We start from the raw sequence: 15,194 nt of genomic DNA on the forward strand, positions 1-15,194 counted from the left end.
TAAAATCCTTCTGCATTAACTTTATTCTGCGCCCACACCTGACTTCCTGTATTAATCAGAGTAAAAAGGACACACCAGGTTTTGAAAACTTTTCCTAATGGTCATGGGCTCCTATCTGATTATCATTACCAATATTTTGTTTTGTGATCAAATACCTGAAAAACTATTAACATTCCCATCAGCCTCGGCTGTACCTTATGGTTTATGGCGATTAGCTAGTGTTAGCATAATCGTCAGCATGTTAGCATAGTAATTGTGATCATGTTAGCATGCTGATTTTAGCATTTAGCTCAAGTACAGCATCACAGTCGTGTTTTCAGTTATGCACTTCAAGTGTAAATAATACAGATAAGTGATTTTACTAGACTGAATTAGAGATTTCACACATAGTCATTCTTTTCATAAATATGAAGTAGTGAGTAGAAATGGCTACTATATGTAAATATTTTATATTTTATATTTAATAGCATGAAAGAAGGTGCTGTAATCTTCTATCTTTCTTCAGCCTTGGTACTAAGGTCTCAGTCTGTGGGTAACTGAGCCAAGTAGAAAGCTGTAAAACACTTGTTTATGAAGTCCTCACTCTTAATAGCATGTCATAGATATTTTATACAATGCTAGCTGCACAATATCACTAAACATCTATAATGCTAACATCTTGGCGTTATCACAAGGCCAACAATGTACCAAGGACACATGGATGATTTGGGTGTTCTCATAAATTATGACTGACTATTAGTCAGTTTAACCAAAAATTACACTACCAACTGTAGTCAGTTATTAGTTACTGAGAATTGTTTCCCACTGTCTGTTGTAGCTTGTGGATGTAGTTCACAAGTTCATGAGTGACCGTGTGCATGGTTTACTTTCTTTGTGCCTTTAACCCTGATTTGGAGCTTCAAAGGTGTCTTGCCTTACAAAAAAGGCTTTTTACAGTGTTTGTTGTTTTAACAAACTCAATCCTCCCTTCCCCATCCACCCATCAACCCCTTCTTCTTTAATCATAACCCCCCAACCCCCAATCCGTCAACACTACCCCCCTGCTACTCTTCCTAAAGACCCCTTCGCTACGACAGAGGGGAGTGCGGACATTGCTCCAGAGCTGGACCTGTTCGCTATGAGGCCCGCCGACATGGGGGCCACCGCTGTCACCCCTCCCACCTCTAGTGAGGCGCCGACCATCGTCGCCCCCATCGTCGCCCCCATCGTCGCCCCCGCTGCCCCCGCTGCTCCCGCTGCTCCTACCCCTTCTTCCACCACCACCACTACCACCACAACCACCATCGACACCACCACAGAGTCTGCAGCCGCCCCGACTCTAGATATCTTTGGTGGTAAAGTCCTCTCGCTCTCATTATGCCTCTCACTGCATTGCCCTGCATTATAACGATGATATAGGTTTTGATAACAATGTTGACTGTGTTGCTCTTGCTAGTGTTGATGATGACAGTAGTGACAATAGATAATAACCTGCCCAGTCCCTACATTTCAGATTTTATTTGTTATTTTTCATGATGCCTTTCCTTCAGATACAGATCATTTTATCAAGTTAATCAAACATCTTGAGCTCCTCTGCTTAAATTTTATTCCGTATGCTATGTTAAACGTTAAACCATCAATAATTATTGTTTGGGGACCAAATTCTCTAGGGATATGAATGGACATTTATCTCTTTTGATTAACAGAGGTGGCTCAATTTGTTTTGATTAGTAACCTAATACTAACAGACTGCCAAATGTTGTGAAGATGTGAAGAAAATAGTTTTCTTCTCCTGCTTGTGACCAATACTTAAGAAACTGACAGCTGAGAATGCTTTATTGTAGCTTATGCACTTTTGTAAAAAGGGAATATTGCTCAATGTCAGCATTCATAAATGCTATGGGTTTCCTCCGAGTTCTCTGGTTTGCTCCCACCGTCCAGAAGACATGCAGGTTAGGCGAACTGGTAACTCAAATATAAAGCTGAGAGCTGGGATGAGATCCATCCATCCAGTACTTTTTTTTGCGATCAAATACATGTCAAATGACATTCCCATCAGCCTCAGCTGTGCTTTGTATTTAGTGATACTTAGCAAATGTTAGCAATAGTCTGTGATGTCTCAGTAATGTCACATTGCTGATTTGAGACATATTGAGCCATAATTTCTGGTCAGATAATCAAAATTCACTGATGCAAATACAGAAAAGCTTCATGCTGAAATTTAGCAATATACCCTTTTAACTTTTGCACTGTTCCATTTTGCATTGCACTGAACAGATACACAGCAACTTACCCGTTTAATAATCAAAATATCTGCTCTCTCTGCTTTCCCTCATCTCTCTTCTTAACTCATCATTCTGTATGCACTGGACCTGGAATCTGAATGTATATATGATTGTGTGTCCTTGTTCTTAGATATGTTTGATTCTATGCCTGCGCAAAGCCCTACCACAGAATCCAAAGCTGCTACCACTCCTAGCGTAGACCTTTTTGGTGCAGGTACAGGAGTTGATATCCATTTCTCTGTGTGTGGAACCTCTTCATCTCTTCTGGTTTCCATACCTCCACTCCTCTGTCAACAGTTTTTACCCCCCACACGTCTTGGTTTGTCCCTCATAGTGGTATGAGAACTGTGCATGTGTCCCACTCGTCAAGTCTTGGATTGTCTCCGTGGCTGCTTTCTACCTACGCTGTGTCTTTCTACCTGCCACGCTAATACTTTTCTTTGCTTTCTTTGCGACCTCTATGGTTTTCTTCTTTCTCGTATTCTGCCTCTCGCTTGCGTTGGTAAATTAGACCTTCCTGCTGTTTCACGCGGGCCCTCTCCTTTGCCCGAGGCAGCTCCTGCTGGAGACATTGTGACCGGTGAGTTAAGCTGCTTTATCTTTACTGCATCACTGTTTTCCCTTCCTTTTTTCATGAAGAGTGCAACCAGCCTCAAGTGTTTTTGCATGGTGCCGGTGTCTCCATGCACTTGCACACCAGTCCTGTAATTCCAAATGGTGCACGCTTCAAGGATGTGGATACACAGTTAAGATGCAGGGATTCCTGCTTCCTTTTCCTGCTTCCTCTCTGCATGTCTGCTAGCCTTTTAGAATAGGCTTAATAACAGTGGATGAGCAAAGCATTCTCCCTTTTGAAATAAAGCTGCCACTGATAAATGTAGTCATTTAGATTTGAGGGTATTTTAATCCCTTCCTGCTTCTCTCTCTGCCCATCTCTCTGTTCAGACTCATTTACATCTCCAGCTCCTGCTGCTGCTCCTGTCGCTGCTCCTGCTGCATCTCCCGTCCCAGAGGCCTCCACTCCACCCAAAGCAGAGCCGGAACCTGTCATTGACCTGCTGGGTACTGTACCTCAGAGCACACATACACATCTCTTTACAACAACATATGCTGCATATACATTGTTAAATTTGAACTATTTTAACGTTTGTGGATTTCATCATTTTACTTTTCTTTTCTGGGTATTTTTAATCCTTCTCAGTTGTTACAGCAAGTTTTAGGGTGAACGTTTGTACCAATGAGGCTGATATTGTCTAGATGTGGTGGTCTGACACATCTGAGGTACAGGCACTGGTTGGCAGTAGCTACCAGTTACATTCTCAAAATAAGTATTATGCTGTGTGGATTGCAGTGTGGAAAATGTATCCTACTGAAATAAAAAACAGGAAGTGTTCATCTCTTTTTAGGATTTTAGCACGGCATGGCTTTAAGTACGACAATGTTGGTCTGTCATCTGTCTTGGCATCTGATTTCGGACTTTGTTGTTGCGTTCTTTCCTCATGAAAAACAATGAGGAATTCATTGAAATATTGTCTATATCCATTTAATTTCAACAATATTGTTGAAGGTAATTTTTTCATTACACTTTTGTGAGACCAAACCAATTTATTCATGTAATGCATTTGTAATTTAGCCTATAAAATCACAGGCCTATACACATTTCATCACATCATTAATGCCCTTGAAACCTAGTGAATCACATGACAGCAGTATGGAAACCTTTCTCTATCCACACCAACCATTGTTTTTCTTAATATAATTTGACATTTTGTACACTTTTGGTTTTAATTTCAGTTGTAGTTTGCTTTATGAAGATAATCTTGTCTCCTACCACCCACTGTGCCCCAGTGTGTGATCGAGGGCTGACCTCTCACCCCTTTCTGCCCTCAATGCTGCGCTGTGGATGGCCCTGCAGACTCCTTCAGCAGTCCTGTGGAGGAGATGCAGAGCTCTGCCCCTGGAGGGCCTGGAGACGACCTGCTGGGAGGTAAGACTCCTCTGACTGTCACTTTTTGTGATTACACTGAAGTGTTTTTATGGAAATCACAGTGAAATTAGAAAGGCTGAAAGGACCAGCAATTTTGATAAGATGTCCACTGTCTGCTGGCAAATGACTGACTGAAATGTTTTATGCTGATTAAGAAATTAAGCAGTAAGTAATGATGGAGATGCATTTGTCAAAATAATATTGACACAGACTTGGCAGGTCCGGTTCAGTTCTATTACTCAGCAGTTCCAAAGTAGCTTTGGACTCATTTGGAAATGTCTGTCCACCATAATCTCCTAGTGATATCATGCCAATCTCTGTCCCATCTCATTTATGTCACTGCTGCTCAATGTGTCTTCCTTTATGTTTTTGTCTTTGTTCGAAAAAAGAATAGGACATTTTCAACACACGCAACAAAGTAATGCATGGAGTCAGACGTCCTACTTGCATGGCAGCATTTCTGAATATACTTTCAGTATGCAAAATGTGAATGTAGGACCTCATGTGCATCCGGCCTATTAGTCATGACAAGTCATATGTGCATGCACTCTATGAAGCTTCAGTATGACCTATGGATACTATGAGTGGAAGCAGCTTTGAAAATATGGATGTATTCCAAGTTATTATTACAATACACAGTAAGCCATTGTGTGTAAAGTGTACACCAGCACACCTAGACACTTTGTAGACTTAGTATATGGGCTGTCTACTAAATATACTTGTTACTGTTACTAAAACGATGCAAATTGTTTGGAAATTGAATATTGTATCTATAGGTATCTGGGGTAGAAAAAGTGTTCAGATCCTTTAAAAGTAAATGTAGCAGTGACACATGTATAAAAATACTCCATTTCAAGTAAAAATCTTGCCTCAGTTAAGGTTCAATATTACAAGGTACAAGTTGTTTATTTGTCATTATACAGCACAAGGCTGCATAATGAAACAAAATTTGTTGTTCCTTCGTGCTACACACACAACATAATTAAGTGTAGACCTACATTAAAATATGGTAACATATATAATACATTAAAAACAATAAAGTTTTTTCTAAACATATATACAGACGTACGTACACGTGTACACCCCGAACATTACACAGTGCATTTTTTTATTTGCGTCTGGGGTGAATGTAAACCACCACAAACATTCTGACATTTGGGAAACAGTCTTGCTTGACTGCGTTTGTGCACCAAGCATCATCGAAACAGAGAGTCCACTTCCTCTCATCTTGCCGGAGTCTTGCACTCACAGCTCAGAATATGGACCTCCTGCCGAGGGCAGGTCTCTGTAACGATGTGGGCACAACAGTCTCTGAATTCTGTTGCTTGGTCAACATGAGTCCCATTTTGTCCAGACCGGACCTTTAGGAGCAGAATTAAGTTCAAGCCGGGCCAGCATGGCTCCCCTCCTGGCTCTATTTTCTCTCCTCTGAGCGATCACCACACCCGCCATGGCACCTGGTCCGGTTGTTTGGGCCGGGTGGCTTGTGGTCTGCTGCTCTTCCAAGGACTTTATTTACGTCAGAGGTAACGCATGTTTTGGCAATAAAGCCGGAAAAAACAGATAAAAAACAAAAGTTGCTGCTTCTACAAGCACTGCCGGTTACTATAGAACATTATCAGAAGAAATTACCAAAGTAAAAGTCATCTTCCAGAAAAATGTCTCCTGTGACTGCAATATTATAATATGTGACATTATTAGACTGTTAAGACTGATGCATCGTTGCACAAGCAATATTTTATTGTTGACACTGGACAAGGTGGAGCTAGATTTAACTACTTTATATTGGGTCACCAGATAAATCTGAGAGTCATGAGATGGTTAAACGGATAGGAAAAAATAAATAATTCTGCTACTGAAATTGTCATTAATTTTTTCCGCTAATCTTTACCTTTTATTGAGAAATATTGAATAATCTCACCTCTTTGAGCCTCATACTATAAATTAAATCATCTGAGAATCCAAGTTTAGTGTTGAAATTACTATTTGGTGGAACTCCCAACAACTCAGCTACTTAGGCACTGCTTTATATTGGGTACAATTTTTGTGTCCTTGTGTTTTATTTATTTAAAATCTTAATCTGAAAATAACTCATGATAATAGCTGTCAGATACATGTACATTGTAGAAAAATGTTCCCCCTAAAATTGTGGAGTAGGGCTGAAACGATTCATCGATTAAATCGTTTACTAAAGTGCATCGACGCAAATTCTTTGCATCGAGGCTTCGTTTAATCCATATCACTATATAGCAGACTGTTTCGTACGGACATTTATAACTGTTGCACATCGCGCTTGCGTGCCGTGATTATGATGGCACTGTTTGCAAAGTGGAGGAAGAGAGAGAAAATAGGGAGGGACAAACAAGAAAGTGTCCAAAGTATGGAATTATTTCAAGCTAAAGAAAACAACAACTCTGAAGTGTCACAGTCTGTCCACCATAAAACGAAATTTCCAAAAGGACCAATAAATATCTATCACCTATAAACATGCACAGCTGACCCCGTTGGGGGGGGGGGGGCGCCACCAAGCAGAAGTACTTCTTGAACGACGCATCGATGAATCGTTGAAATAATCTATGGAAGCTTTGAGTACTAAAATCATTATTAGCTGCAGCCTTATTGTGGAGTAAAAGTATTAAGCATAAAACAGAAGAACTTAATTACAGTACTTGAGAAAGTACTTAGTTACTTTCTACCACTGTCAGTTATACATGATTTATATATTAACAAAACATGGTGCTGACCATCAAAATGTCTTTAAGATGCCTCATGTGTCATCTGTTGTGTCAGCAATCATATTTAATGTGCATTTCTCACGGAATACAGGTGAGTCTGAAAACAGTACTAAATACAATGTCACAGTTACAGTCATGTCTGTTATCCACCTCAGGCCTGATGTCCCCTACCCTGGCTCCCACCGCTGCCCCAGCTCTGGCTCCTGCCTTGGCTCCAGCTCTGGCCTCAGGTCCAGTGCAGAATGACCTCCTGGAGTCTGGCTTTGATGTTCTAGGTTCCCTTACGTCTCCAACACCACCTTTACCTGCTGCAGTGGCAGCAGTAGCAGTACCAGAACCTGCAACCACCACACCGGTGCCCTCTGGTGGCTTTGATGCTTCAAGTAAGTGGATCATAATATTTGTAAAAGATATTTCTGTTTCATTTCTTTAATCTATTTCATTGCCATGTCTTGTGAAAAGCGAAATAACAAAAGAATTTGTAGTATTTTATCCATATTTGCACAGGTCTTCAGCTTGATGTGCATTAATCTGCTCTGGTTCCCTAACCATGACTACGTTATCTCTTCCTGCTGAGAGCTTGACTACTGCATGAATGATACACTGATGTGATGCTGTCCCTGTCCCCCTTATTTCTGCTGACTGCTTAACTCCTCAGCACTGCTGCCTCTCTCGCCAAAATCTCGCAGTTTTTTCTCAATCTCTTCTCTTGTACACCTTCTCAAATGTATACCTTTTTCTTTCCGCTGCACACTTTTTCTCTTCTGCTCCATTTTTATTTCCCTCTTCACCCTTATCCACACCCCTTCCACTCTGCTGGGTCATTGCTTGCTTCTTCTAATCTTTAATTGGTGAGTTCAATCTCGCAGTTCATCACAGCATGTGCAGCTTGGACAAGTCTCCCCCTCTGCGTCTTTGCATGTTACAATATGAACCCTGATTGTCTCCTGCACGAGACAAGGCTTGCTGTATTGTTGTTTATGTTTGTACAATGTATCTTATTTTTTTCACGTTGAAGCTTTTGAGGATTTTATTTTGGACCATTTATAGCAGCGGCTCTTATAGGAACCACATCTCATCAAGCCAGAGTCTACAGGTTTTAATATCACTCCTGTAGCACTGCAGAAATAGCTTTAAATTGTAAATTTTTCCAGTTAAAATGCATGACATTGTAGTGAAAATGCTTTGATTACTGCACAGGTCAGAAACACAAAAGATTTCCTTTAAATGTGCTTATATGAACCCTTAACTGTAAATATGGATTAGTTTGGTGAAGGTTCTGCTACATAGTTAGCTATAGTTTAAAGTTACAGCAAACATTTTTAGTGGTGGAAACCTGTTAATTAGGCCCCATGAAGCCTGTAAAACAATTAAAATCAATAATTTGTACATTATCCCATAGTGCATTGGTTCCAAACCAGGGGCACTTGTGCCCCAGGGGTTGTTTTGCAGTAATATCCACGTAGTGAGTCAGGAATAACATCTAAAAAGTATGTGATTCAAAGTGCTTTAAAGCTAGTTAGCAAATTAATTGAGAACTCAAAACGGTTCGCTAAAAGTACTGGATAAATGATTGAAATAGTTAAAAGCTAAATAATAATTGAAATGCTTTATTTTTTCCTGCCATAGTTTCAACAACTCTCATTTCACAGACACAATTGAACCTGAACCCTACTCTGCCTCTGATTGGCTAACCCTAGCCCCACCCTTAACCTTAACTAATCTGAACCAACAGATGCAACGAGTTCTAACCAATCAGAAGCACAGTTGTTTAAATTAAAGTTAACTCAAAGTATCACACAGATGAAATAGTTAACTAAAAGTATTAAACCGTTAAAAAAGTTACCTAAAAGTCATGGATAAACTATTTAAATGTCCAGCTTCTGCCACTCCAAGTAGTAGTACAAATACAAACTTGACCACACTGACTGTTCAATTATATTAAAAGACTGTTGTTTTGTATAATCGATAATAACATCCAGTTTAAAATCAATTCAAATGAACCTGTTTGGAACATGACAAGTTGTGTTGAGGACGTCAAACAAAAAAGGGCTGGGTGCCACTGCCTTAGTGAATACACCCTCATCCAACTCTCAACAACACAATACTTCAGTAGTGGTTAGTTGGAATGAAAACCTGTAGACTGTTTGGCCTTGATGACACCTGGTTCAAAACCAGTGCTTTATTCTTGTTTGACTTCCTGATATGTGACTACGTAAACTGGTTGAGCAACTAGCCAAGTGAGGGTAGTTGCTGTGATTTCTCCTTTGAATGCTCAAATATATTTACAGTACAGTCCTACATTGTGTCCCCTTCACCGTACCGTCTGGTCTCATCTTCCCACTGCTTGTGTTATAGCTAGATTAGGGATTTGCAGGTTTGTAATCTGTGTTGTTTCTCTGATGTCTCGCCATTCCCACCCTCTCCCCAAGTGTTTGATGGGTTAGGCGACTTGCTGATGCCCGCTGTAACGCCCCAGAGCACCGGGGGCAGCACTGCTGGAAGCACAGCAGGAAGCATGGGAACTCCTGTCGCAGCGGGAGGCATTACAGCCGCCACCCCACCTCCTACCAAAACCATCGGTGGCGACCTGGACTCGTCACTGGCCAACCTGATTGGAGGTAGACTGCAGCTCGTCTGGACCTCAATCATTTTGGTTTATGATCAATATGTCGATATCGAGTAGAAATTTAACTCGAATCTTCTTTCTTTCTTTTGTTCAGACCTTGGAGTAAAGAAAAAGTAAGTGTGTGTTTAAAGATGTGAATTCTATAAATGCATGATGCTTGTGTAGGCTCATAAAGGGGCACCCCCAAATACATACATACATGAAGGTGTATGTTTAAACATAATGCCTTCCCAAATGTTTTGAGCTAATTTTTTCAGTTTGGTTTCATTTTGTTTGTCAGCTATTTAGATGTTTTTTCATCCTATGACCAAAACTTCACACTAGTCTTATTTTGACAAACCTTACCTTTAGGGACCCACAGAGTGAGAAGAAGCTGACGGGAGGCGCCAACTGGATGCCAAAGGTAGCTCCCACAAGCTGGGGCACACCAGGAGCCCCTATGGTAAGAACAGCACGGGCTTCCCCCCCTCACCCCCCCTATACTCATTTCTCTCTCAAGCAACAAAGATACACGTGACAAAAGCTTTGTTATATATATATATTTTTTGTTATAGTTCATTATTGCGACCAGGATACAAAAATTTGTGCTGAGGTTGTGTGGCAAAGGTTTAAAGAATACACAGGTTTTGCTGATGTAACCTCTTCTTTCTGTCTTTCTAGGCTGGTGCCCCCCCTGGAGCTCCGGGGGCACCTGGAGTAGCTCCACCTGCTGCAGCCATGGTGCCACCAATGACACATGCACAGCCTGGGTTTGGGATGGTGAGTTTTATTTTCATTCACTGTGTATTCTCTATGTTTGTTTTTTTCAGTGAGCCCTCACCAGCTTTGGATCTGCAACTCAAAACTACATGTGTATAGATTACAAATGTTTATATGTCCAGATCATCTCAAAGGAATACGCTATTAATCTGCATAGCTTTCAGAAATCCCAATCATTGTGGTCCCTGTTTTAGCAGCCTCCTGCAGGAGGGCCTGGAGCTCCAATGATGCAACCCATGATGGGGCAGCCTATGATGGGACAGCCCATGATGAGACCTCCCTTCAGTGGAGTAGCTGGAGCTGCACACGGAGCAGCTGCACCAGGAGCACCGGTAATCACTACTAAAGCTTTTAGTCACCAGCATGGCCATTCATCTATGCAGCCCATACAGTAAACCAGTTTTTATACATCAGTATGTAGTTCACATTACAAAGATTCATGTCAGCCTAAAAAGATGCAGTCAAATGTTTGTAGAGATGTATTTACCTACCACTACTCAACTATAATCATTCCCTCGTTTCCTTGTATCTCAGCTTTCTCCAGGACCTGCGAGCCAGAGTCCCAAGAAACCCAAGGACCCTTTGGCAGAACTCGACCTCAAGGACTTCTTATAACGCCCCAGGTGGGAGCCCAGGGTACATACAGTATGGAATGTTTGAGAGACTTTGGTGCTGCACTTTTGTTTTCGAGCAAATTTTCTTTTCCATTTAATGAACTGAAGGACCAACTGAAAATATAAAGATTTAAGTTTTCCAGAATCTTTTAATTCATCATTCATTTTTATACTAGTATATATTATTTATCATAGTTTATATACATGAATGGAGTTCTGAGGATTTGTTTGTTTGCAGACTTTATGACTTCAGCTTTAAAAAACATCACAAGCACTGTTAATAACTGACTCTCCATCATGCCTACTCTTAAGTATAGTATAGTACCTGCAGATGGAGCTGGTTGTCCATTTTAAAATCTCAGTACCCATCTTTGAATTTAAATGGGATATTGAAAATGAATACTTGAATGAATTATTAGAGTGGTTGAACCTCTTTATCAAAATCACCACTTTGCTATTAACTTGTCATTGTGCTGTGTAAACACAGTATCAGTATGAAATCACTGTCTGTCAGCTTTTAGCGGAGACCTTGAAAAACTGTAAACTATTTGGCCTTGGTGATACCTGCGTCCTTTTCTCCAAAATCAGGCAATGTTTGACTTTCTGAGACGTGACTTGGTAAACTGACTGAGCAACTGGCTGTGTAAACACAGCATCAGTATGAAATCACTTTCAGCTTTTGGCAGAGACCTTGCACATTATTTGAGTTGAGAACCACATGACTCTTATGTTGAAATGTTCTCTACTTTCTGTCTTTCAGCTGTTTTCCGCTCTGGAGCAGGGCCCTCTCACCTTTTACCTGGTGTCTGTCAACATCTCAGGATGCCAGTGATGTTTAGCTACTCAACCTAATAAGAGCCTCTTTTCTCCACCTCGCCCATCAACACCCTACCCTTCTCCCGTGTGATGTTGTAGCACAAACTGTGAAAGTGAACCATAGCGGATTATATATATATATGTATATATCTATAAATCTATACATATATAGATATATAGATAAATATATAGATATATATGAGCAAAAAAATACAAGTGTGTGCTTAGGTAGATGTACTGATCTTTTGTCTAAACAAAATCACTCAAAACCCTAACAAAAAAAGTTCACAAAAGTATGTGAGAGAAAGTGAAGGTTTATGTGTTTAGATTTCTTTCTAGTGTTGAGTTGAATGATGGATGTGCTTTGGTGTCCTTTGCTCCACCCACTGCCCCTTATGTGTCCCGCCTCCTTATAAAGGGGGAGGAGCTCTTCTTTGTCCCTCTCTGATTGGATGAGAGTGGGAAACGAAGCCCAGGTAGATTTTTGGAGAAACATGTTGTGTGTTGTTTACAGAAAAGTCCTCTTTGATGTACATAGATTTCTCTGGCGAGGATTACGTCTCTATTCTGTATGTCTGTTGAAGAGAAATATAAATGTGAATCGGACATGAAAAATTGTAAGAAGTCGTGTGAGTAACCTTCTATTTCCTGTCATCTTTTGAAAGTATTTGGAAACAAATATGAATACAGCTATAAGATTAATATACTGTATATTAAGAAACAGCTTCTATGGGCTCCTGAATCATAACAGACCAGGAAGTGATCATTTTTGTTTGTTTCATTTTTTACTTGTGGTTTCTTTTTTTGTCTTTTTGTCCAATCTTTCTTATGTGTTCTGTTTCTTTTAGAATAATCCTCCAGACTGCTGTTGATATTTGCTGGCATTGGTATTAAAGAACATATCTTGCAACTTACTTCCAGAGAAAATGCTTTGGTTAATTGCCATAGAGGTACACGCAAACTATACAAGTGTCTACCTGCGGTTTTGACACTACCCATGTGGATATGTCCATTGCCTGTGCTTTCATTTTAACTATGACCAGGTCAGTATGTTTTTTGGGTTTTTTTTGTATTTAGAGGAAGATATTCCATTGTCATACCAAACTCTATGTTCAGACAGATCAAATCAGAACAAAAATAAAGTCACGTTTGATATTGCGCCCAGGATTTCAAAGAATAGCAGAAAACCAACATGGTGCTCCAGGAGGAAGAACTTTTGTGGCTCACTTTTCTCTGTGACTAGAAAACCTCATCACAAAAGTCAGATTCAGGAACATATTAAAGGTACCCTGTAAAGTTTTTTTTGTTGTTGTTTTTTTTTTTAGCAAAGTTCTGTTTACATTCCCTGTTTCTCAGCAAATAAGCTTTGTGTGTTTCTTTGAGGCCTAACAAATGTTTTGAATGCATTTACTTCCTCTTAAGACATTTGAAAAGCCAATTTATTCTTAAAACTTTGAAATCTACAATGTTTACAAACAAAAAGCGCTCATCAAAACGTTGCCTCATAGAGCTACCAAGTGGTCAAATTCTCCACAGGGTACCTTTAAGTTCCTTAATACTAACCTGTTGCATCCAGTGCAGTTGGACAAAATCAAATGAATATCTGCACTGCTGCTTTGATAATGTTGTAATTACAGCAGTAAGTGCAGACAAACAATGAGATTTGACAACAATTCCCATTTGATTGATGTCTGGACATAATGTTTGTTCAAGTTGTTCATGATGATTGCTGTCCTTTGGCCCATAGTCATATTTTAAGTGACCACAAAGGAGCAATGTGTACAGGCCACTGTCTGTCTAGCCATGACGTGTTCCCCAAAAGCATTTTAACACAAAGCTCCTTTGTTCCCACAGACTGACAGTAGAATCAATATGTTGATATGCATTTAAACACCTGAGGCCCCAGTCTTGTGCTGTAACCCAGACTAATGTAAAGCTTCCTCTGTGTCTTGTCATTTCAGTGGACTGAATAATCAACTGGTTGTGAGAATCTGATGTGATTCAGAGAAAATAATGGGAGGTTATTAACATTTTAGATGACTGAATTAAAATTGTATTTTTGTTTATTTGTAAATTAATTTTATTTACGATGACCCTCCCCAGTGCATGTAAGCCCTTTGAGGTGCAATAAATTCAATGACGGATTAAACTGCTCATCAAGGAATTTCTTTTCTTTCATATCACAAAGACTATAATAATGTCAGTTTGATGAGTATTTTATGAATTTACATCTTTGGAAAAACATTTTTGTAACCAGGATCATCATTGCAAACACATACATACACACACACACACACACAAGTACTAATCTTGGTTTAATGGTTGGTAGTCTTCAATCTGCATCATTAATTTCAGGTAATTGGTTTTCAAAAGGATACTCGGATGAATTTTTGGAACATAAACAACATGAAAAGAAAAAAATATCACATCCCAGATTTAAATGTGTTATTACATAACAATGTTGCTTTTGTAATTTTGTTTAACCCTTAGAATTAGAGAAATCTAAACGGCTCAAGTAAATTGTGAAATGGTTCAGTCCCATCCAAACACAACCCGAATATGTAGCCTCACATTAAATACAGTATAGTTACAGTACTAGGCTATCAAAATATATTCTGAGAAGCCGCCGCCTCCCAAAAAGAAAAGTTTACATTTCTATAAATTAGCACCACGTCTTCAGGATAAGCACCGATATAATTATGTGCACAACAATGAAACCACATTTCACTGCAGGGCAAGAACAGAAAAAAGATGGTGACAAATTTTCTATCCAGGATCCATGAGGACCCTTTCTCTATTTAGACAGAAAAATAGTTTTTTTTTTTAAAAAGGTAGCTGTAAAAAACAAACAAAGTCAAAGTTCTAGATATACAAAATGCAAAACACAAGCTCGTTCAATTAAAATGTTTATAAAAACAGTTATCTCAATATAGTTCATTCGCAGAACAAAAGTTACATTAATTTCTCCTGGGTCTTTTGTCAAGGCCAAAGCACGCGCTCATCGTTACAGTGGGAGAGAACACTTTAAAATGCAAGTTTCTCCATACATATCCTACTTGGAATATAAGTTGAATGTACCGGGGCTTTGATAACAAACATTTGAATGTACACACTTTCCAACATTGTATCCAAAATGGTCAAATCTTTAAAAAAGAAAAAAAAAAGGTCAACATTTAAAGCAAAATTGCAGATCTGAATGATCTGCACATACATAAAATACACTTTTTTTTCTCAGTTGTTTTTAAGCAAATAAATTAAAAAAGCTGGAGAGCCACAGTTCTCTTGATGTGCTGACCAGTTCCTGTTGTCAACACAGAGTCTGTATGGCTGTGGGTTGTGTGTGTGTGTGTGTGTGTGTGTGTGTGTGTGTGTGTGTGTATGGAGATCAGA

At 39.6% G+C, this 15,194-nt stretch overlaps 1 protein-coding gene across 6 annotated transcripts in view; it reads left to right on the forward strand.

The window, feature by feature from the left end:
- snap91a (synaptosome associated protein 91a) overlaps window positions 1-13,954 on the forward strand; it is a 58,165-nt gene extending 44,211 nt beyond the window's left edge. For 3 of the 6 annotated variants that reach the window (XM_046045102.1, XM_046045103.1, XM_046045104.1), the window contains 10 exons: window positions 3,210-3,326; window positions 4,180-4,251; window positions 7,142-7,369; window positions 9,419-9,607; window positions 9,710-9,728; window positions 9,967-10,057; window positions 10,276-10,374; window positions 10,569-10,706; window positions 10,909-10,997; window positions 11,749-13,954. In XM_046045102.1, coding sequence (XP_045901058.1) covers window positions 3,210-3,326; window positions 4,180-4,251; window positions 7,142-7,369; window positions 9,419-9,607; window positions 9,710-9,728; window positions 9,967-10,057; window positions 10,276-10,374; window positions 10,569-10,706; window positions 10,909-10,989 — 1,034 coding nt within the window. In that variant the 3' untranslated portion in view covers window positions 10,990-10,997; window positions 11,749-13,954. Of the gene's footprint in view, window positions 1-1,058; window positions 1,335-2,394; window positions 2,479-3,209; window positions 3,327-4,112; window positions 4,252-7,141; window positions 7,370-9,418; window positions 9,608-9,709; window positions 9,729-9,966; window positions 10,058-10,275; window positions 10,375-10,568; window positions 10,707-10,908; window positions 10,998-11,748 lie in introns of those variants that run through there. The other 3 variants (XM_046045100.1, XM_046045101.1, XM_046045105.1) reach the window with 3 other exon arrangements.
- The last annotated feature ends 1,240 nt before the right edge of the window (window positions 13,955-15,194 follow it).

This window comes from Micropterus dolomieu, linkage group LG03 (assembly GCF_021292245.1).
Source record: "Micropterus dolomieu isolate WLL.071019.BEF.003 ecotype Adirondacks linkage group LG03, ASM2129224v1, whole genome shotgun sequence".
NCBI classification, from domain to species: domain Eukaryota; kingdom Metazoa; phylum Chordata; class Actinopteri; order Centrarchiformes; family Centrarchidae; genus Micropterus; species Micropterus dolomieu.